At 32.1% G+C, this 22,087-nt stretch overlaps 2 protein-coding genes across 5 annotated transcripts; both read left to right on the forward strand.

The window, feature by feature from the left end:
- The first annotated feature begins 1,528 nt into the window (after window positions 1-1,528).
- On the forward strand, window positions 1,529-3,710 carry LOC120072312 (30S ribosomal protein S16-2, chloroplastic/mitochondrial). 2 transcript variants are annotated; one of them, XM_039024770.1, is made up of 3 exons: window positions 1,529-1,756; window positions 1,863-1,908; window positions 3,029-3,710. In XM_039024770.1, the coding sequence occupies exons 1-3, from the start codon at window positions 1,624-1,626 to the stop codon at window positions 3,270-3,272; spliced, it is 423 nt and encodes a 140-aa protein (XP_038880698.1). In that variant the 5' UTR covers window positions 1,529-1,623; the 3' UTR covers window positions 3,273-3,710. The 2 variants fall into 2 exon arrangements, with proteins under 2 accessions (XP_038880698.1, XP_038880699.1); XM_039024771.1 differs by having other exon boundaries at window positions 3,062-3,710.
- Window positions 3,711-13,149: 9,439 nt separating this feature from the next.
- Window positions 13,150-19,665, forward strand: LOC120070842 (DNA repair protein recA homolog 3, mitochondrial-like). Of its 3 annotated transcripts, none has more exons than XR_005480033.1 (9): window positions 13,150-13,423; window positions 13,622-13,679; window positions 14,124-14,338; window positions 15,016-15,103; window positions 15,376-15,548; window positions 15,945-16,091; window positions 16,504-16,638; window positions 17,661-18,416; window positions 18,515-19,657. XR_005480033.1 is itself a non-coding variant. In XM_039022728.1 (8 exons), the coding sequence occupies exons 1-8, from the start codon at window positions 13,367-13,369 to the stop codon at window positions 18,015-18,017; spliced, it is 1,230 nt and encodes a 409-aa protein (XP_038878656.1). In that variant the 5' UTR covers window positions 13,150-13,366; the 3' UTR covers window positions 18,018-19,661. The 3 variants fall into 3 exon arrangements, 1 of the variants encoding a protein (XP_038878656.1); XR_005480034.1 differs by having other exon boundaries at window positions 13,376-13,423; window positions 14,128-14,338; window positions 18,515-19,665; XM_039022728.1 differs by having other exon boundaries at window positions 17,661-19,661.
- Window positions 19,666-22,087: the final 2,422 nt, after the last annotated feature.

A 22,087-nucleotide genomic window follows, 5' to 3' on the forward strand; every position in this document is an offset into this window, starting at 1 on the left:
AGAGGGATAAGTTGGACATTTTGGACACTCTTGTCTTGACTGCAAGCTGATATTCAAGGCGCTTTTCATATGAAAAGAGATCTGATTGCATATCTGACCAGCATACCGTGCCTCTGCCTTATATAGCAACTACGATTGGGTTGTATTCTTCATCTAGCCCGGATAGCACCTGAGAAACAAGATCAAAAGGAGACATAGGGTTCCCAACAAGAGCAAGCCCATCAGAATATTTTTATTTTTCATTAAAGTTAGGTACTCACTCATTTTAAGGGCCTCTTTGCGTCTGTTGAAACAAACGCTTGAGTTAATCGGTTTCAACCCTTGACTGTATTCCTATCAATTCTTGAATAGCTTCCCACTGATCCTTGGAGGTTTGAAAACCCATCACTTGGGTTGCCACATCTTGAGATATTGAGTTGTAAATCCATCCTAATAAAAGTTGGTTCATTGCTATCTAGGCGTCATAAGCTAGATTGGGTAGTTGTTCTGTTTCTGGTAGGGCAATTGCAGCTGGTTCGGAGCTTGGGCTCTCACTAGAGCTTTCACTGGGATTCACATTCTTTGTGATGAATCTACTGGGACGCAAATTTTGTCTTGTTAGATAACCTTCCAGCCTGTAGCTCCTGAGAATGGGCTAGGCGAGATTTTTCCAAAGAAGGAAGTTCGATCTGTCCATTTTAATGGACGTTCCTGACTTAAAAGCTGGTTTAGTAGAGGACCTGTGACATTCTCGGTGTTGATGAAAACATGAGGAAGACCGGTTGATGAAAGGGAGGACTCAATGTTCACCATGGTTGACTTTGATACCAAGTTAAAAAGGAAAAAAAAAAAGAAAAAAAAAAAGAAAAAAAGAAAGGAATGAAGAAGATAGCCTCTGAATGTAATTTCTTTGTATATTTTCTCACACAGCCTCTGAATGTACTTTCTTTATATATTTTCTCACACTGTTACATTGGGTGAAAATGATCAATTTATACACAATTGGGAATGAATACGGACAAAAAAGAATGGAATAAAAGATCTAGGGCTACGTATCAAAAGTTACAATAGAAAGATTTTTTGAATGAAAATCTAAAGTGGTAGACGAGATCCAATTTATTGATGTTGTGGTGCCTCGTCAACTAGGGATCGATTTTGGTGCTCGTCCTCAACAGGGGTTGTGCGAGGGAGAAGGTTTGAGGGATGGTTTTAGAAAATGTTGGGGAAAACGATTTTTGAAAAATGGTTTTTTATTGAAACTCTAAATTCTCGATTGAGAGTAGAATTGTAAATTGACCATAATATTGATGTAAATAATCAATCTATTTGGCCATTCTTTAATAAATGGAAAATAAAAGACATTGATGCTATGTGGACGTATAAGGGATGTCTTTATTGTATAAATCCCAAAACTTTATGGGCTTATTTAAGACCGGCCCAATAGCTGCGGGTAGCATCATAGGCCGGATAACAGATTATTGAGCCTAAGCCCGGTTCGACCCATTTATGACCCGAATATAAAATGGTAGAGAACCCGGAGCCCTAGCGAGTGGGAAGTGGAGGCGCCAGTTCCGTTCTCTAATCCCATCGTCATTTCGGTTCGGCGAATTTCCAAGATTCTTACAGGGTTTTACGAGCTCGAAAATGGTGGTTCGAATTCGATTGTCTAGGTTTGGTTGTAAGAACAAGCCGTTTTACAGGGTGATGGCTGCCGATAGCCGATCTCCTCGAGACGGCAAACATCTCGAGGTTCTAGGTTACTATAATCCCCTGCCAGGTTAATTGATTCATTACTCTTGCTAGCTTGCGTATTGGAATTTAGATTCTTGATTTGAATGCTTCTTTATCTGTTGTTCCTTGATTTGTGTAGCTTTTGTTTGCAGGTCAAGATGGTGGTAAACGAATGGGTCTTAATTTTGAAAGAGTGAAGTAAGTGATTGATTTTTTACTTATATACCTTACTTCATTCTGAAATATGTTTGGTTCTTGAATTTGAACGCTGGACTGCAATTGTAAATGCTAGTTCACTTGTTAGTCAGATTATAATACTCTGTCGTCATTGCTTCTTCAATTGACCTTTACTTGATTTTTTGCGAATTTTCGATTTTTATTCACATTACTTAAGAGAATGAGTCGCTTATTTTCATTTAGTTTTGGTTATGGGGGCACAAAACAGCCCTTCCATATAGATATTTGGCCAACTATTAGAATATTGGTAAATGCTCCCAGATTTTCCTCCATACCTTCCAGAACACCTGGTCAAGAGGCAGCATTCGTTTTTATTTCAAACCAAACGAATGGTGTTTTCTTTTGAAAATCCTAGCCCCGTTACCAATGGGAAGAATAGTAGCAGAACGACTGTTATGATATTTTGCCTCTACTCTGTAGATCGCTGTCTTACTTACCATACCACACACCTCTAGTCCGTCAAAGTCATTGAATGGATAAGTCTTGAATCCCTAAAACACACAAAGTATTGTATGCCTTAGTTTGATTTGTTCATGATTTGTTAATTTTGAAAGAGTGAAAAAGGCGATCTGGCTATCAAGTTGATGGAAAGGATGGGAAAATTCTTACTTTTTAGAACACATCTAGTCGTTTGATGAAGTAATTAGGCTGCTCCTTAGGAATGTGGAATCTTATGTTTGCTATTATTTGCGTTTTTAATTCAAATTTTGATTAATGATTAGTAGAGACAGCTCAGAGGACAAAACGTTTAAGATGTATTGTTATCTTAGAAAACCATTCTCATTGTCTCATGCAACGCATAAAAGTAACCATCAGGAATAAGTTATAAGCATTTAGAGTTTGTCTTTGGTTTCTTTGTGGCTTAGAGCCTATCAGTTTTAAATTACCCCAATTCCTTGATTGCTCTAAATTCTCGTTGGGCCTGCCTTTCTTTTTCTTTCTTTTATATTTTGTTTCCCTATATTTCAAATAGTTGCTATTAGCTGAGATTGGATAATTTTGCTGCATAAGCTTTTGCTATTTTACTGTGTTAGTATTCATCTCAAACTCATAGACGGAATAACCTGGTCTTTCATACTAGCCATTCAGTCGTCACTCTCTCCCATCCTTCTAGGTATTGGCTTTCAGTTGGTGCTCAGCCTTCAGACCCTGTGCAGCGTATTCTTTTTAGAGCAGGAGTACTTCCACCACCCCCAATGGTTGCAATGGCACGTAAAGGCGGGCCACGTGATACTCGTCTCGTTGATCCTCTGAGTGGACGCTTCGTGACTCCGGAGAAGCCAACTGATAGTTCCAGTGGCAAAGATGGCGATGCTGATTCATAATGTTCTTTCAGAAGAATCTCTGGAATCTTTCAAATGAGATTTCCAACTCGTCCTTTTGTTCGGGTAATCGGTCCATTTACTTTTGATTACAAGACGAGTGGTTTTTGATGGGGAATTAGGAAAAGCCAAGTAGTATAATTAGGAAATTAGTCTATTTACGAGCAATTTTATATGCTATATTTAATAATATCTGAGGAGGTTTTCCATAGTTTCAAGTTTGGCATATAATTTCAGTTTATTCTGGAACATTAAGATGGAGTCTGTAAGATATTATGAATGTCCAATCTCCCAGTACCAAAGTATATGGCTGTCGGACTGAGCTTATCTCATTGAATGTTAGCCATTACATTGAAAATTGTTGTCTAATTTAAACATGATTACATCTCTGTTCCATTCTTCCTTTTGTTATGTCAATTAAAATGAGAGAGTTTTCATTTCTGCTTCCTAGCCAGCATTTGAAACTACCATCTTTGTCTACACTGATTTGCGGGAAAATTTATAGTACTCCGTGAATACTATACTCTCTTTGTTTACACTAAAAATTTGACTCTAGAAATATTATGGTTTCAATATCAATGTTAGCGGGGTTGACTCTTTCTAAAAGCATGTTGATGTGACACATAATAAATAGAGGGAATATGAGAAATTTTTAAAATTTCCCCAGATTTGCTGGGTTGGGTCATCATCCATCTTGCAATCTCTTTTCGGCTTTGTTATCCTCTTAGATGCATGGAGAAACGATTTTCGCTCTGATTAAATGAAATTTCCCTTTGCAGTTTTGTTTCTTTACAATTTTGTTTTTCAATTCTTTGTTTTAGAAATTTAGGTTGCTATGGTTTTCATGTCTCTTATAGAAACACTCCAATTCTTTGTCAAGTTTCAAGATAATAATAATAGTAGTGAATTAAATTAAAACATTGGTAGGGGAAAAAAAAATTATTAGACGTTTATAAGTTTAATTTTTTAAAACAAAAATTCTAAAATTGATTGGTTATCACAATTAGAACCTTAGTTAAATCTTCACCTCCGTATTTAAAGAGAAAGAATGATTCTTTTATCCAGACATCTTTGTTGATATTACTATTATGACAAATTGTAAAATTTTCTAATTATCGAACCATTGTTTGATTAGGAAGATTCAGCTTGTGGTATAAATTATTCGTAACATTCGTCAAACTATAAATTCCTTTTTCGTTTTATGTAACTCGTATTTTTTTACATCATGTAACTCGTATATTTAAATAGTCTATTTCTGAGCAATTTTATATGCTATATTTAATAATATCTGAGGAGGTTTTCCATAATTTCAAGTTTGGCATGTAAGTTCTTAAAAAAAAATAAAAAAAATAAAAAAATAAAATTAAAAAAAAAGGGCGAATTAGGGGTTAAGTTAAAAAAATGTATTTTTTTTTTTAAAGTAATGACAAAAATAGGATACATAGAAAAGAAATTATAAAAGGTGGAAGAGAATGATCTACAAAAATAGGGTAGCAAAATCCTTAAAATAGGGTAGCACAATCATATATTCGGTATACAATTATTGTTAAACCAAGTCGTGACCTCCATGTGTATGACGTGGTCAATGAAGACCAAACTTGTGGACGAGGTCCACGATTTTCATATTTTTATTTTTAAAAAATCATTAAATTTGAACAAAAGAATTGATTAGATGGTTGAGGTGACAAACCCCTCTCATCTTCCTCTATCTCTCCTTTGTCCTCTCTCTTTCACTCTCTCCTTAAAATGCCAAGCTTTGTAATATGCTTGCCACCTCAAACCCTAACAGAAGCATCGACAGTCAAAAGAAAACTTTAATAAATAAATAGAACCCAAGTGAGTTGTTTGGCATTTTTGCCTCGTCCCTTGTCTCGAGCTTGACCTGGTGGTGTCTAGATGTCGATGATGAAGTCATCATCAGAAGGACTTTCAACTTCGACTATTGACCAGTTGACTACCAGAGGGTAATTGTAATCAATTCCATAGTTCACCAAGGGTAGTTTTTGCAATTTTTCCTTCATTTCTGTCGTTTGTCCCGTGAAATTACTTTACGGGATAAACTTACAACATTATGAAAAAATAAATACGTCTCATGAAGATGAATAAATTGTCCCATGAGGTAACTTCACAAGACAAACTTACAACATTATGAAAAAAAAAAATATATGAAAAGATGAATAGATCATCCCGTGAAGTAGCTTCACCAAATAAACTTATAACTTCACGAGACAAACTTGTGAAGTTACTTTTTAACATATCGATGACATGTGGCTAGAAAATCATGGACAACCTTAAATCGTGGATCGGGTACACAATTTATCTGCTGACTCGACACTCGTGAACCGGCCACGATTTCACAACTCTATACTTGTCAATACTTTCAAACCAACCACGATTTTGTCAATAAATATTAAAATAACATTATTTTTTTAAAAAAAAATCAAAATTAGTTAACAAAAGAATAAATCGTTATTAAACTATGTATACCGAACTATATAATTAATTATTTCCACTTCACATGTTATGTAATAATATAAAAGAAAATCATATTATTTAGGTCTCGTTTGGTAACTATTTTGTTTTTTGTTTTTATTTTTGAAAATTAAGCCTATAGACACTATCTCCACCTCTAAATTGTTTTCCTTTGTTATCTATTTTTCACCAATGGTTTAAAAAATTAAGAAGGTTGTTTTCAAAAGTTGTTTTTGTTTTTAGAATTTGGCTAAAGATTCAACTATTGCAGTTAAGAAATATGCAAATCATTGTAAGAAATGTGAATGAATTAGGTTTGATTTTCAAATAACAAAAACAAAAAAAAAGTTACCAAATGGGGTCTTATTTAATAATTTATGAAATACTGTCATCTAACTTTGTATGCTTCATCAATAAATCAACTAGGAGTGTTCAAAAAACTCAATGATCTGAAAAAATCGATCAACTCAACCCAGTCTGTACAATTTGAGTTGGGTTATGGATTCATTTAGGTTGAGTTGGGTTCACGTAAATGGAAAATTTATGGGTTGGATCGATTCATGGGTTCACTTAAAATAATCCGAACAAATCTGAACTTATTATTAACTTTAAACTTTACATTCTTTTTACCCGTGATACAATTATATATGCATATATTTATTTTCGTTTTATTTAGTTTCATTTATTTGGTTAATTTATTCTTCAAAAACTCATAAAAAAAGGTTGTTTTTGGCACTTTGAGAAGAAAATTTTTCGTTATGTAAATTGAAACTGAGTTAATCTTAATTTAATATATGAAAATAATTAAATCAAACTTTTATGTATTAACATTTTACTTTTCCTTCAGAATAAAAATGTAAATGAGTAATCTGATTAACCCGAACCAACTCAACCCAAATGTTTCATTATTAGGTTGGGTTCATTTTTTAATAAGGGTTGTTTTGGTTGAAGAAATTTACCTCCCGAATAATTAGATTGGGTCTAAAAAGTCTATCAACCAAACTTAATTCAACCTATGAATACCCCATAAAATCAGCAAATGTCAATTATTCACTATGTATAAAAATAAGATTTAAAGTTTCTATTTATGGCTTAACTAGCATACTTGTTCAAATCCCCTACGTGTACTTATATCTATGTCTATATCTATATATCTATATTATACTAAAAGAGCGTAAGTAGGAGAATTTTCAGCTTCATATTTTACCATTGACTTTTAAACATATTCCTATTATACCCTCATTTAATAGTTAGTTATAACATATAATCTTTTCATGAATGATACTCTTTCCCTAAAACGCCTCTCCCAAATGAGACGATTTATCAAACACTTTTCTATATAAAGAGACTATTAGTCCTTTTCTTTTATTCACTACTTCTGAAGGGAAAAAAAGTAACCACCATCACATATTTGTTATTTTACATTTATTATTTTTTTGTAGGAAATTTTTATTTACCTTGTGATTTATATTTACTTGTGAACACTTTGTTCCTCTTCTTTCTTTCCTTTTGTTTTGGAAAAAAACATTATCAAACAAAAGAAATATGTAAGTTCTCATATTTGTTTACTACAACTCACCACCAAAACATTCTATATTTATTTTTTTAGGAAATTTTGAATTTCTTTTATTTTGATTTACTTTTGTTTGCGAACATTTTGTTCATCTTTGTATAATTGTAGGTGTTTTCTTCCCCATCTTTTTCTCAGCATCCTCGACAACAACATTATCAAGCAAACAAAAAATCTAAGTCATCATTGATATTCATTTTTTTCCTTTTAATTCACATTAGGGGTTTATTTTTTGAATTTAATTTAAAGTGAGAACTTTATTTTGATGAAGATAAAATTGAGAATGATGAGGAAATATGAGAGATGAGATTAACTTGTGAAATTTAGAGAATGGGAAGATGTGAAAGAAGGGTTGATAATATTTTGAATATTTTTTCTAAAATAAAAAACATATTTTATATTTTGATGGAGAAGAAGTGATTTGGTAATAGTGAGGAAATCAAAAGGAAAACAAATTTGAGAAAATTAGGGAATAAGGAGATATGGAGGAAAGGTCAAGAATATTCTAAAAAAATGTAACTACTTCTTTAGCCTACTTTATTATTTTTTTTCTAAGTTCACACGAGGGCATTTTATTTTCTCAAAATGGGGAAAGGAGTTAAATTTGAGAAAATTAGAGGAGGAGATATGAGGAGAATATTAGTGAGATATTAAGTTAAATTTGACTTTCTCGTTTTAATTTCAACTCAATTCTAAAGGCTATATCTTCAAATCACATTGTGATTCATATTTATTTTTATTTTTCTCCTAGTTTTAATTTTCTTGTATTTTTTATCACATCATAAATTCATGACTATAACTAATATAAAGTAAGTTAAAACTCTCTATTAACCTCTTTAATTAATGAACGAAATAGAATAAAATATTATATCTTGAAAATAAGAAAATTCATTTAAAAATAATAATGATAAAAAAACATGTCCTTTCATGACCATAAAATATTGACATACATTTTGAAATTGAATTTTTTTTTTTTAGAATTGTGGTACAAAAAGTGTTTAATATTTTGCTTGTAAATGAAGTTTTTATTTTACTATTTTAAATATAATACAAATTTGAAATTATTGGTATAATAACAATAACAACGATCACAACAAGATTCTGTTCTTTTTCAAAAACAATTTTTTTTTATATAATTTTATATATAAAAAAAACAAGATATTAGAAAAAAAAAAAACTACCCCAGTTATTCTTACATTTAATAAAATTGATAAATAAATTATTTTTCAAATTATAAAATATTAACATAAATGTTAAAATTAGAATTTTGAGATTTGTGAAAAAAAAAAAAAGAGTTTAATATTTTACTTTAAAAAATATAAATGATGTATCTATTTTAATATTTCAAATATGCAAAATTGTTGCAAATTTTTTTTTTAATAATAGCAAGTTTGTGTTCCTTTGAAAAGACATTTTCTCCATAATTTATAAAACCAACAAAATCTTTAAAACCAAACAAATTAACTACTTAAATTATTCTTACATTTAATAATATAGATAATTGAGACTATCTTCTTCCAAACAAAAAAAAAGTTTTTAATTAAACCGTTTGAAAAGGTTTAAAGATACCAAACTTATTTTATGACACACATGCATACATACACACGAGCACGCACATGTACACGCGTACACACCCACCCGCACATGCTCACGTGCATACACCCACCCACATGCGCACACGTACACGCACACATATCACAATGATATTAGTCGATGTCTGCAGACATGTGTAGCGAATTCATGCTTAGTGGAATAGTAATTATGATTAGCAAAAGAAAAACCTTAGATTGCTCCTCTATGATGTAAATCGCGCAAAGAGTCCATGAAAATATTAAATTTCATTACCATAATGCGATGATTTATTTAGAAGCAATTGAAATTGCTATATTATCTAATTTTCATATGTTGTAGTAATTAAATTTCAAAACAAACATATATATTATTTATTTATTAGATGCTGAAAAACCTAATACATTTTAAAATGTTTAACTAAAACAATACGATTTCACATACATTGCAGGTCTGTTTTTACTAGTACATATAAAACTGACAGAGTACCAATATCAATTTGTCAGTCCTCAACTCCTTCAAGATTTAAGTTAAAGTCTCATTCTTTATATTTATTTTTTAAGATTATAAAATCTCTGTTAACAAAATTTATGGATCCGCCACTTCTTGTACTAAAAAAAATTCATGCTTGTTGGTTATTTTATTTGTAACCTTTCAAATCCTCACATCACTCCCTCATTTGACTAAAAAATAAAAAGGTCGAATTACCAAGTTCGGTCATTGAACGTTCTGTCTATTTGGTCTCTCAACTTTTAAAAATTGTATACTTGACTTCTAAATTCTTAATTTTACATCGTATACAACCTCGATCAATCTAATATTTTCCTTTCTTAAAAAACTCAATCGATTTAGCATATATAAATCTTTTGTTAATATATTAAACTTATTAGGAATATTATAAAAATAAATAGATGTCCATTATTTAGTGTCCTAAAAGCCATGTGTCAATTTTTCATGTTGTCTGTGTGCCTTATAGTTATTCATGTTTGGTGTCCATGTAAGATGACATCTTACTTGTCACTTTGCCTATAAGTAGTGGCATTTGGTGGATCTTAAAATCACACAAATTGGTGAGAAATCCACTTCAAATTTCCACTAGATTTTCATATTATTAAATTTTCATAATTTTAGTAATTTTATTTTATTACTATACTATATTTTTTCCATATATATCATGCTTTGTTGTGCTTCTCAATTTCACAACACGTTATTAGCATGAGCTATTGTTGCTTCCATCGTTGAAGGTAGGTTCTAAAGGTAGGTCGAGTTTTTTTCTTCTTTATTATAATTAATAAATTAAATGTTACTTTGCATATTTAGTACATATTAAAATTTTAATATAAATATAATATTTTGTGATAATATTGCTAGACAAACCTTACAAAACTATAACTCACAACCCTTGACATTAATAATAATAATTATTTGTCATGAGTGCTCGATGTCGAAATTCACCTAGATGCTATGAACTTGGGAGAAACAATTAGAGAAGGAAATACGACATTCAGTCAGGACGAATGAAAGACAAAGAAAAATATATGATTTTCCTTTGTCATCATTTCCACGTGGATTAAAAATGGAGTAACTTACAATAAAATATCCCTGTATCTTGTGGAAAAATTTGGAAGAAATGTATGATCGTCAAAAAACAGTTTTTCCTCCTAAAACTTGTTATGAGTGGATGCATTTAAGGCTATAAGATTTTAAATCAGTAAGTGATTACAATTCTGCATTATTTAAAATCAGTTCAAAATTGTTGTTTTGCAAAGAGAAAATTACTGATGTTGATATGTTAGATAAGATATTCTCTACATTTCATGTCTTGAATATGCTCCTGTAACAGCAATATCGAGAGAAAAGTTTTAAATAATGTTTGAACTAATTTCACGTCTTCTCGTGGTTGAACAAAATAATGAGTTATTGATGAATAACCACGAATCTGGACCAACTGGAAGAACACTATTCTCTGAAGTAAATGTTGTGAATGTTAATAATTGTGGTCAAGGTCGTGGTCGTGGTCGAGGTCATGACCGTGGCAGAGGAATAAATAATTATTATTTTTGTGGTGGTCGTTCTAATCATTCAAATTTCAAAAGAACCACACAAAATAATAATCACAAAGGAAAAACTCCACAAGATAATAGTTAAAAACACCAATGGTCCAAACACCATAAGATGTCAAACTCGTGGGATACAAATGGGTATTTATGAAAAAAATAAATGAAAATAATGAGGCCATAAGATACAAAGCAAGACTAGTTGCACGAGGTTTTTCACAAATACCTGGTATTGAATATAAGGAGACATGTTCTCCAATGGTAGATGCAATTATACTAACATATTTAATTGGTATGACTGTGTATGAAAGTCTGGGTATATATCTTATGGATGCAGTCATAACATGTTTATATGGATCTCTTGGTAATGATATTTATAAGAGAATCCTATAAAGATTTAAGGTACCTTAAATATATATATCACATTCCCAATAATCGTATTCAATAAAGTTACAGATATCACTATATGGATTGAAACAATAAGGATGAATGTGGTACAATTGCCTGAGTGGATATTTGTTGAAAGAAGGATATCAAAATAACCTCATATGTCCGTGCGTTTTTATAACTAAATCACAATAAGAATTTTCTATTATAACTATATATGGTGGTGACTTAAATATAATTGAAACTCTTGAAAAGCTTTCAAAGGCAATAGAATATCTTAAGAAATATTTTGAGATAAAAGATATCGAAAAAAAACAAAATTTTGCCTTGGTTTGCAAATTAAGTATTTAGCAGATGAAATATTTATTCATCAGCCAACTTATAGAGGAAAAATTTTGAAAATATTTTATATGGACAAAACACGTCCATTAAATATTTCAAGAAGTTCGTTCATTAGATATAAAGAAAAATACATTTCAACATCGAGACAATAATGAAGAACTTATTGGTCCTGAAGTATCATATCTTAGTGTAATTGATGCACTTATGTATCTTGTTAACAATACAATGTCAAATATTGCATTTCGGTACATTTATTAGCTAGATACAATTCTTCTCCTACAAAAAGACATTATAACAAAATTAAGCATATACTCCGTTATCTCCGAGGAACAACGATATAGGTTCGTTTTATTCAAACAAATCAAATTTCGACCTAGTTAATTATGCAGATTCTGATATTCATTCGATCCACACGAAGCTATATCTCAAACATGTTATATGTTCATGTGTGGAGGAACTACTATATCATGGCGATTAGTGAAATATATCATAACGGTCACTTCCTCAAATCATGCTAAAAATCATGCAATTCACGAGACTAGTCGATAATGTGTATGACTAGGATTTAGTGACTTAGTACATTCGTGAAACACGTGACTTGTCTTCTAATAAAATTCTCCCAACAATATTATATGAAAACAACACAACTTGCATAACCCAATCAAAATATGATATATTAAAGGAGATAGAGCAAAACATATTTCACCGAAGCTTTTATACACTCGTGATTTTGAAGAAAATGACGACATCACTATACAACAAATTTGTTTGAAGAATAGCCCGACAAACTTATTTACAAAGGCATTATCAACCACAACTTTTGAAAAATTGGTGCACAACATTAGAATGCAGCGACTCAGAGATCTTAAGTGATGTTTTCATGAGGGGAGTAAATATATTGTATTCTTTTATGACTATATATTATATGAAGTATGTACTGTTTTTCCTTCATTAGTTTTTTTTTCATTGGATTTTTCCTATTAAAGTTTTAACGAGACATATTTCATATATATATATATATATATATATATATATGGACATCTAAAGGGGAGTATTATAAATATTATAAAAATAAATAGATGGCCATTGATTAATGTCTTAAAAGCCATGTGTTAATCTTCATCTTGTCCATGTGTCTTGTAGTTATTTATGCTTGGTGCGTATGTATGTAAGATCACATCCTACTTGCTACTTTACTTATAAATATTGACATTTGGTGGATCTTAAAATCACACACATATCGGTGAGAAATCTATTTTAAATTTTCACTAAATTTTATATAATTAAATTTTCACAATTTTAGTTTTTTTGTTTTATTATTATATTATATTTTCTTCCCATCCATTCTACTCCATAATTTTACAACAAAACTTTGAATTTTATTTATGTACATATGTATGTACATTTTAACAAATATAATTAAATTCACTCTTTAAAAATCTATAGACTAAATAGACATAAATTACCAACGTTTACAAAATTTGTTTCATACTTCCATTTCCCCGCCAGTTTAGAGAGGGAAGAGGGAAAGAAGGAAGAAACCTCACTCTGCTGAAATTCCACCTTACTCATCTTCTTCCTTCTTCTCACTCTGCTACTTCCACAACCATGAAACCCTAGATCGCAGTTTTTGAATTTCATTTTCTTCAGAGCTGTTCTCCAGATTTTGCTCCGAGGAAACTAACTTCTCTCGGCCGGATATGGCGAGACTTCTTCGGAATGCGTTTCCCTTGTACTTCTCCTTTTTCAAGCACAAGGTGTTTTCTCTTTCTATATCTTGATTTCCGCTTTGCTTTACTTCGCTCATACTCGCTTTTACGGATGATGTTTGTTGCGGTTGAAATGTGGTGGGTTTTGAGTTTCGTAATTTGTGGTTTTGAACATTTAGTAGTTCGATCTATTTTTTTCTTCCTTTCTTGCAAGGATGTTTGCGATGATGTTTATTACATGTGCAGGGATGTAGGAATTTAATGCCGGGGTTATCTAATCAAACTAGCGGATTTTCTTCGAAAGGTTTGCGTTACTTTACATACATATTGCCATATCAATTGAGCTGTAAATGATCTGAATCAGCATTTTCTTAGGCTAATTTAGGTTTTCGTTGTATACTCTATTTCCTTGTAAGGTTCTACTTTTCATGTATATATTTTGGTGTATTTTCTATGTAAATAATACGGAATATACTCAATAAAAGATACATATTAACAGTTCGAATCTTACTTTTGAATTTTCGCTATATTTTCATGCTTTTGTGACTGAACTAAATTCAATACTAAGTTTGACGGTGAGTGCTGACCGTTTTTCTGTCAAAGATTCTGAATTCTTCTTCAAAATTTCCTTTTGAATATAAATCTAACTTCTCATGTTCAAATTTTTTTTTTGGATCGGACTTCCTTCTTTAGGAGTGTTAATGGCAATCCATGTAACTATCTTATTTTGTATAATTTGGATTATAAGGTAGAAGAAAGTTGAAGTCGGATGGCAGTGGGTATGAAGAGAAGGCGTCGGAGAAAGAGACTGCTCTTCGACAAGCCCTTGATCAGATCTCATCATCCTTTGGAAAGGGTTCTATCATGTGGCTTGGTCAGTCAGTCTGTTCTAATCATGTCCCTGTGGTATCCACAGGTTCCTTTGCCCTCGATATAGCACTTGGAACTGGTGGACTTCCAAAGGTAATTTGCTGATTTGTGTTTGAAATCTCGAATTCATTTGTGCCATCTTTACTTTCATATGTTTAGGAATTTTAGAACCATTTCAAAATCGTTGGTTATTGCACTTTTAAAGCTCAATGTATTCTTAAGTCTCAACATTCAACCCCACTGGCTATGAAATGCTCAATACAATGTTTGTTTGCTTAATCCAATATGAATAAGTACTAGACGGGACTTAGACCAATATATAAGACCCGCCAAAGTCGTGTCCCTTAAATTCTTAGAAGATGTGTAACTAAGCAAATCATCCTCGTCCTCTCATTTTTTTCTTGACTTTACTCCTTGCTTTCTCACCATACAACACCCATTATTTATGCCTTTGAACGTTAACAACATAAAGTCCTAGGAGATCTGTCTCACCAAGCCCATGGAGGTTTATGTCCCGTATATCAAGCTCTTGGTTTATATGGTTTGGGAAGGGTTGAAGTAGAAGTAACACGTAGGAAACCTCACTTGAATTTTCCTTTTCCATTTTATACATTTAAATTTAGTTTAGTTGAAGTCAACTTTATTTATGCATTTTGGTTTTGGCCTATATTAATAGTCTTACGAGAAATGACTAATATAACTAACCAATAATTTTAGATTATTTAAGGTGTGAAAATCTCATGTGTGGTTTGACCTTGAGAACTCTTCAGGGACGCATTGTGGAAATATTTGGTCCAGAGGCTTCTGGGAAGACAACACTTGCACTGCATGTAATTGCTGAAGCACAGAAGGAAGGAGGTTTTCTTCATGCACAGCCTGGGGACTTTTTCATTCCCTCTAACCATATATCATTTGCTCATAACATATATTACTAAATGGCACCAAATATGCATCCTCAATCCTGTTGGATGTATTTTCCCTCTGAAGCATATGTTACAATTTGTGATCCAATCACTTAATGTTTAAAAGATAGAACAAGACTTTGAGTGCTATGTGGATGTATATGGATTTTCTTGTGTATTACGTATTAGCTCTTCTTTATTCTCTAACAGTTTTTGCCCTAATTGTAGGTTATTGTGCTTTCATTGATGCGGAGCATGCTCTTGATCCAGCACTGGCTAAGGCTATTGGGGTAGACACTGATAAGTTACTTCTTTCACAACCAGATTCTTGCGAACAGGCTCTAAGCCTTGTTGACACCTTAGTCCGAAGTGGTTCCGTTGATGTTGTTATCGTCGACAGTGTATGTTATATTTTTCATGGTTTGAACTTCTTATGGGTGTCCTAAGGATATCTATATATGGAGTTTGATATTATTTCTTTACCCTAGTTTGGGAGGAGTAAATTTCCTTGCTTGTCAGTTAATGCAGTAGTAGAAAACTTTTGAGTTTGTGTTCTTAAAACATATTCATGGTGTCTATTCTCATCCTCAGAAATAGTTTTTAATAAATGCTATTAGCGCCACAATTTATCTTATTCTTTTCCTACTAGTTTCATTTCAGTCTGTATTAGGCACAAAGCTTTTTGTCTGTGAAGACCAAAACATAGTCGTGATGCATATTAGTGGGAAGAATGTATATGACCAATTCTTATCCACGTTCTAGTTTATTTTCTTACAATGAAATTTGCAATTTGACAGGTAGCTGCGCTTGTCCCGAAGAACGAACTTGATGGTGCAGTTGGTGACGCTCATATGGCAATGCAGGCTAGATTGATGGGTCAGACACTTCGAAAACTGACTCACTCTTTATCATCATCACAAACACTTTTGGTATTTATTAATCAGGTAAGTTTCGTCATACTACTTTTCTTAATGGTTATGAATTGAAGATGCAATTATTTTTTTTTGTTGCTTCGATGAATTTAGGCGGTTGTGCAGCTTTTTCCTTTTAATATTTAGGTTATGCAGTACTGCCTTATAATCCTAGTATTAGTCGTTTTTATGTTTTTCTGGGTCGTCGTGCATTTGTTTGTTGCGTTAGGGCCTTTTTTTCCCCCTTCAATTTATGTCTCATCACCTATTCTAATTCTTTTCCGAGGTTCACTACCCAACTGTATTTCACATGTGGAGTATGCATTCGGTGTATGTTTTTATTGACTTGCAGGGGGGTCGAAGTATTTTTTTTCCTGCCTTTTTGCTTCCATGGGATAACAGATATTTGTTGACAAATAATACTTTCTTGTTTGAAGATCATCAGGTGAGGTCAAAACTTTCAACTTTTGGAGGATTTGGTGGCCCGACTGAAGTTACTTGTGGGGGAAATGCATTAAAGTTCTATGCTTCAGTGCGCCTAAATGTGAGAAGTATAGGACTTATCAAGAAGCTTGATGAGGTATAAATTTGATTAATAGTTTACAAATTTTTTAAAAAATTCACTTTCACTAGTGTGGTTAATCTTAATTCAATTACATTCCATGAGGTTTTGTTCGCCTGAACTAGGTATGAAATTATATTATTTGTGTATCTTTCTAAGCTGATTATGTTTAGTTTACTAGTCTTCTAATAAATTATAAGGGTGTGTTTGGTGGTGCTTTTCAAAGAAGTGCTTTATTAAGAGGATGTGATTTATTCACATATGGTTTTATTATCTTAAACAGTTTTTATGAAACGTAATAAATCAACCTACTAAAAAACTGTCAAACTAGTTATTCTTCTTTTACTTTTCATTCAGAGAGTATTAGCTTTCATATATCCATTGAATAGAGTAGCCTATTTGCTTAGTTTATGTTTGAGTAACCTTTGTTCGTTTATTTATGTATATTTTTAGTGAGATTGAGCAAGGAATATGAAGTAAAAAATGGAGACTTAGTGAGAGACTGTCATAGAGAGACTTGGTCAGAGTAGAGAAGGAGTGTGCATGCTTGATATCTATGATATGTACATAGGGGGATCGAGAAATTCGTTGACCTTGTGTATCTAAGAGGGAAAATGGGAAATCGTAGGAGAGAGTTTGCGGAGTTGAGAGGAAGCTTCTTTGAGGTCGGTTTGGAATGACTTTTCGAGTGCTTAAAAACATATCTTTTAAAGTCATTCTATTCCAGACAGGCCCTCGTGAATAGAAATATACCAAAGATTGTCACAATGTAGTAGTAGCCATGCAATTCCAAGACAAGATAACATTTACACGCTTTTTACAAGTTGGTACGGCTGGTGGCCAAAAGAAATGCAAACAGTTGATTTTGTATCGTGCATTTGATTATGAAGCAAAAAAGATATTGTACTGTTTGATTTCCTTGAACTACACGGTTCAGTATTTCGATGCTAAGTTTTAAGCATTTCATTTTCTCAATCCTTGTTTGAAATTGTCCTCCTTTTGTGGCCTCTATCTCCTTCTGATCTGGCTTTCCCTTGCAGACGGTAGGTAGTCAAGTTCTTGTGAAGATTGTGAAGAATAAGCTGGCTCCTCCATTTGGAACAGCTCAGTTTGAACTAAAATTTGGCGAGGGTATTTGTCGGGAAACAGAGATTATTGATTTGGGATTGAAACTCAAATTCATCTTGAAAGCTGGTTTGCACTACAGTTTCAATGGTCAAAGTTTCCATGGAAAAGATACCTTAAAAAGGTTCTTAAATGAGCATGAAAGTGCTAGGGAAGAATTTATTGTGAAGCTCAGGGAGAAACTACTGAATGCGGAGAAAAGTGAGGAAGATCATGCCGAGGATTCTGAGATTGTCTCATCTGATCATGCTAATAACTTTCCAAATGATTAAAAAGTATTTATAAGTGAAAAAAATTATTTTTAATCACTTAGACAGTCATCCAAAATAGGTCCTGAGAATCCTTTTCTGCAGCTGCTTGCGATAGCATGCAAAATCGATTTCCTTGGAGTTGTTTTCCTGAGTTACAAATCTAATTTGCAAGGGCTTTTAAATGTTGATATTGAGCGTGTTTGGCACATATTAGTGGTGGTGATTAGAGGTCCAATGTTTAAAATCAGACGCTTTATTTGGAGCCAAAGAAACCTATTACACGATTATCACTTAATGCAATTACGTAAGAAAACTAATCTCCCATGCTTTTGCTTCTCCCGTTTTGTACCGTAAAAAGGTGACATCTTGGCCTCTTGGGACGCAGCTGGGATGTTTCAAGGGTGCAGATTAGTTTCAAAGGTAATTCTAATTCGATGTTTCTCTGATTGCTAATTCTACTTGAATAGATTTAGCGTTATAGTTATTAGATAATTTTTTGCCTTAAATTATGTACCTAGGGCAGGAAACTTGCATGCTGGTCTTGGGCGCTCCCTCAGCCCATTCCTCGAGTCCGAACACACCGATGGAGCTCACTTGTGTGAAAGTACTCTTACTTGTGTGGTGTCAAGCTAAGTACTTTCCGATGCTTAAATTAGTACATGGACTATTTAGTTTAGCTAGACACGTAAAGAGTTTAGAGTTTCTTGGTTGGAGTTATTTATTTGTCTTCCCGTAGAGTTGTCAAATGGAGCTATTTATAAGGCATTTCCTCTGACATCCACTTTGGGTTATGTGTAATGCCAGTTGTGTCAGGGTTAGTGTGGTCCTCGAGGTTGCATAGGTGCCAGTGTCGAGCTTGACTTGATTATTTCCTCTATGGTGAAATTCTACCTCCTCGATTGGTCGGCCCCAAATCTGAGGGGCTGACTTTCTCTTCTGGGATGTGCAAACCCCTATGTAGCCTTCTTCTCGCTCATTGTTTATTCAATCTGGCATCGGTGCAACCTTCTTATTTTCGATCAATACATCCCTTTCAGTTTTGACCCTATTCGATTGACGGTGAATTTAGTTGAATCTCTTGATCACCAACTTGCCATTCCTTGGATCCATAGTCTTCCTATGCCTACTGTGAAAGCCAGTCGTTGGTTTGCCCCTCCCTATGGCTCCTTCAAGGTGAATTCTGATGCGACGTGTTCGTGACTCAATGGGTGATGTTTTGCTTGCTGTGGAGAGACACTTTCCTTTGAAGAGGTTTGTTGAGCTTGCAGATGCCATAACCATGTTTGAAGGTCTTTCCAGAGCTATTAAAGCTGACATCTCCTCTGGGCTGAAACTGATTCATAGATCTTATGGAATCTATTAGTTGGGAGACATAGATACGCAAACAAAATCCAAGTGTTCGTTGATTCCATACGTGATCTTCACCGTCGTGGTTCCATTCACGGGTTTCTTTTGGTTAACCGCCATTGTAACTCTATTGCCCATGTTACCACACTCGGAGACTTTGTCATTTGGAGGTCTAGCTTGAAGATTTCCCTCCATGGGTGAATTTGGCCTTGTGTTCTGACAGGATTCGTTCTTAATTGTTTTGATTTATGTTCTCAGCAAAAGTAAAGAAAAATAGAAGAACTAAAAACTTAGAAACTAAATCTACAACCAAAAACCTAAAATCAAAATGTTTGAATCTCCAATCCCCGATTTGATAATGGGCTCTAAACTTGTCCATGTGTGGGAATAGTAGGCCTGCTAGCACCCAATCTATTCTAAAGCTCCCAATAAATTTAGGAAAACCAATGTGGTCAAGAAACCAATCAATTTCATTCAAGTTGCGAACACAAACACATGAGATACTAATAAACTAATCGCACTTCCATTAACCCAAAGCTCTGACCAACCATCTTATTCGCTGCCTCAGTCAATTCAAAAACCCAAAACCTGCAACTTGCTACAACTGACAACATCATGCTTTTCTTTAAACCAAATTGAGCTTACAATAAAGAATAATTGGAATTGGTATCTACTCCAAGACAAGGTAACAACGGCCAAAATGAGCAATAGGTCAGATGTTTTTTACTTTTATCTTAAAATTGGTTTCTACTTCCATTCTTTATACCAAAAGAAAACGTCATAACCCCAATTCTCTAATCAACTTGAGCCCCTTTATTGTCTAGAAGCATGTTAGAATTTCTATAAACCGAAAGTGAGTCAATATCGATCTATTATCGGTATATACCATTCAAATTTTAAATGTTAGTCAAACACCCCTTTAGTTATTTTAATTTCTTTGTTATTATTGATATTTTAATTTCTTTGTTATCATTGATTTATCATGTTTAGTTAAATTATAGATATGATAGTCCATAAACTCTTAAAATGTCAAATAGTTTCATGAACTTTCAATTTTGTTTTAATAGATTCCTACCATACTCATTTTGTAAAATCATAACATTAAAGTCATTCAACTTTTAATTTTGTATTTAATAAGCTTGTGAATTCAAAAAAGAAAAAAAAAACTTTTTTTTAGTACAATAAGGATAGGAGGAATAAAATCACATACCTCTTAGTCGTTAATATATCTTTATATCAGTTGAGTTATGTTTGTATAAGTAAGATATTTTTTAGGTAAGAAGGATAATGATTTTTTTTTTTCCTTTTTAGAAAAGTTCAAGGAAAACTATTAAACTTATCTTTCAATCTTTATCTATTTATTTTTGTATAAAGTTGGGGGTAACGATTGTGTTCCATTATCAAATAGTTCATATCAAATACAACTAGGTAGGTTCATCGGAAGGTTCTTACCTTTAAATCTCATATGAACAATGATATCATCGTATGTAGTTTTTATTATTTTTATTTTTTTTTTATTGATCATACGTAATTGTTAATGAAAAATCGACAGTCAACACCGTCGTCTCCAAGCCTTTTCTGACTCCCTCGTAAGAAATATAAAAGCTCAAGGCAACATCAATGCACAACCCCATTACTTAAAAAAAAAACAATTGATTAATTATAATACTAAGCTGGTTTTGTTCCTTAGGTTTTATTTCATTTTGATGTCAGATATTTTTTATCAATATTTTCACCTTTTCATTGGTTCGATATTAATACGAGAGGGAATTGATATTTTCATTATAACGTAGAAAAATTCACAAAACATAATAATTAAGCAACAAAATATCACAAATATAAATATAATAGCTGTTTTAAAATATAGAAAAATAAACTAAAATATTTATAAAATATGGTAAAATTTTAGAATTATCAATGATAGACACTGATAAATTTTCTATCAACGTCTATCATTGATAATTTGAAAATTTTGCTCTTGTAAATATTTTCAACAATTTTATCATTTGAAATAATTTTCCTAAATATAATATAAATAATAGATATGTTAATCTATTTAAAAATCATAAAATGTTTGTTTACTAATTTAAATTTATTTTTTTTGAATTTTTTTTTGTTTTTATAATTTTTTAGAAATATCCATCGAAATCGAATTTTTCGTAAAATTAAGATCTCGATATTTTAAACATTGGTTGTACTATTAAATGTTTGATTTTAGTCTCTTTACTTTCAGAATGTCTTAAAAGTAATTTTTGCAGTTAGTTTATCATAGTATCTTTTCTTACATGAAAATTATTATTATTATTATTCAATCGCTTTTAATGAAAATTAATTTTGAACGACTAAATTTAATATTTATTAAAGAAAAACAACCTTTTCGGTCTCTAAGTTTTGGGTCTAGATTTGGTTCCTAAGTTTCAAGTGTTACATATTTAGTCCATAAGTTTTGAGTTTGGTTTCAAGGTTTCAAGATTAACAACTTTAACCTCAAATTTTCACTAATTGCTCACTCTCTCTCCTTTGTGTTAATATCTATTACTTAATTTAAAAGAAGTATAATTAATTAAGTTTCACTATTAATATTAAATTTAAAATTTTACTTCATAGTTATTTTAAATTAATTAATAAACATTAATGCCAATAATTGAAAGTGAGTATTTAACGAAAAAATAAGGTTAAAAGTGTAAATCTTGAAACTTAGGGATCAAATTGAAACAAAACTCAAATCTTAAGAATAAAATGAA

Source organism: Benincasa hispida, chromosome 2 (assembly GCF_009727055.1).
Source record: "Benincasa hispida cultivar B227 chromosome 2, ASM972705v1, whole genome shotgun sequence".
NCBI lineage: Eukaryota > Viridiplantae > Streptophyta > Magnoliopsida > Cucurbitales > Cucurbitaceae > Benincasa > Benincasa hispida.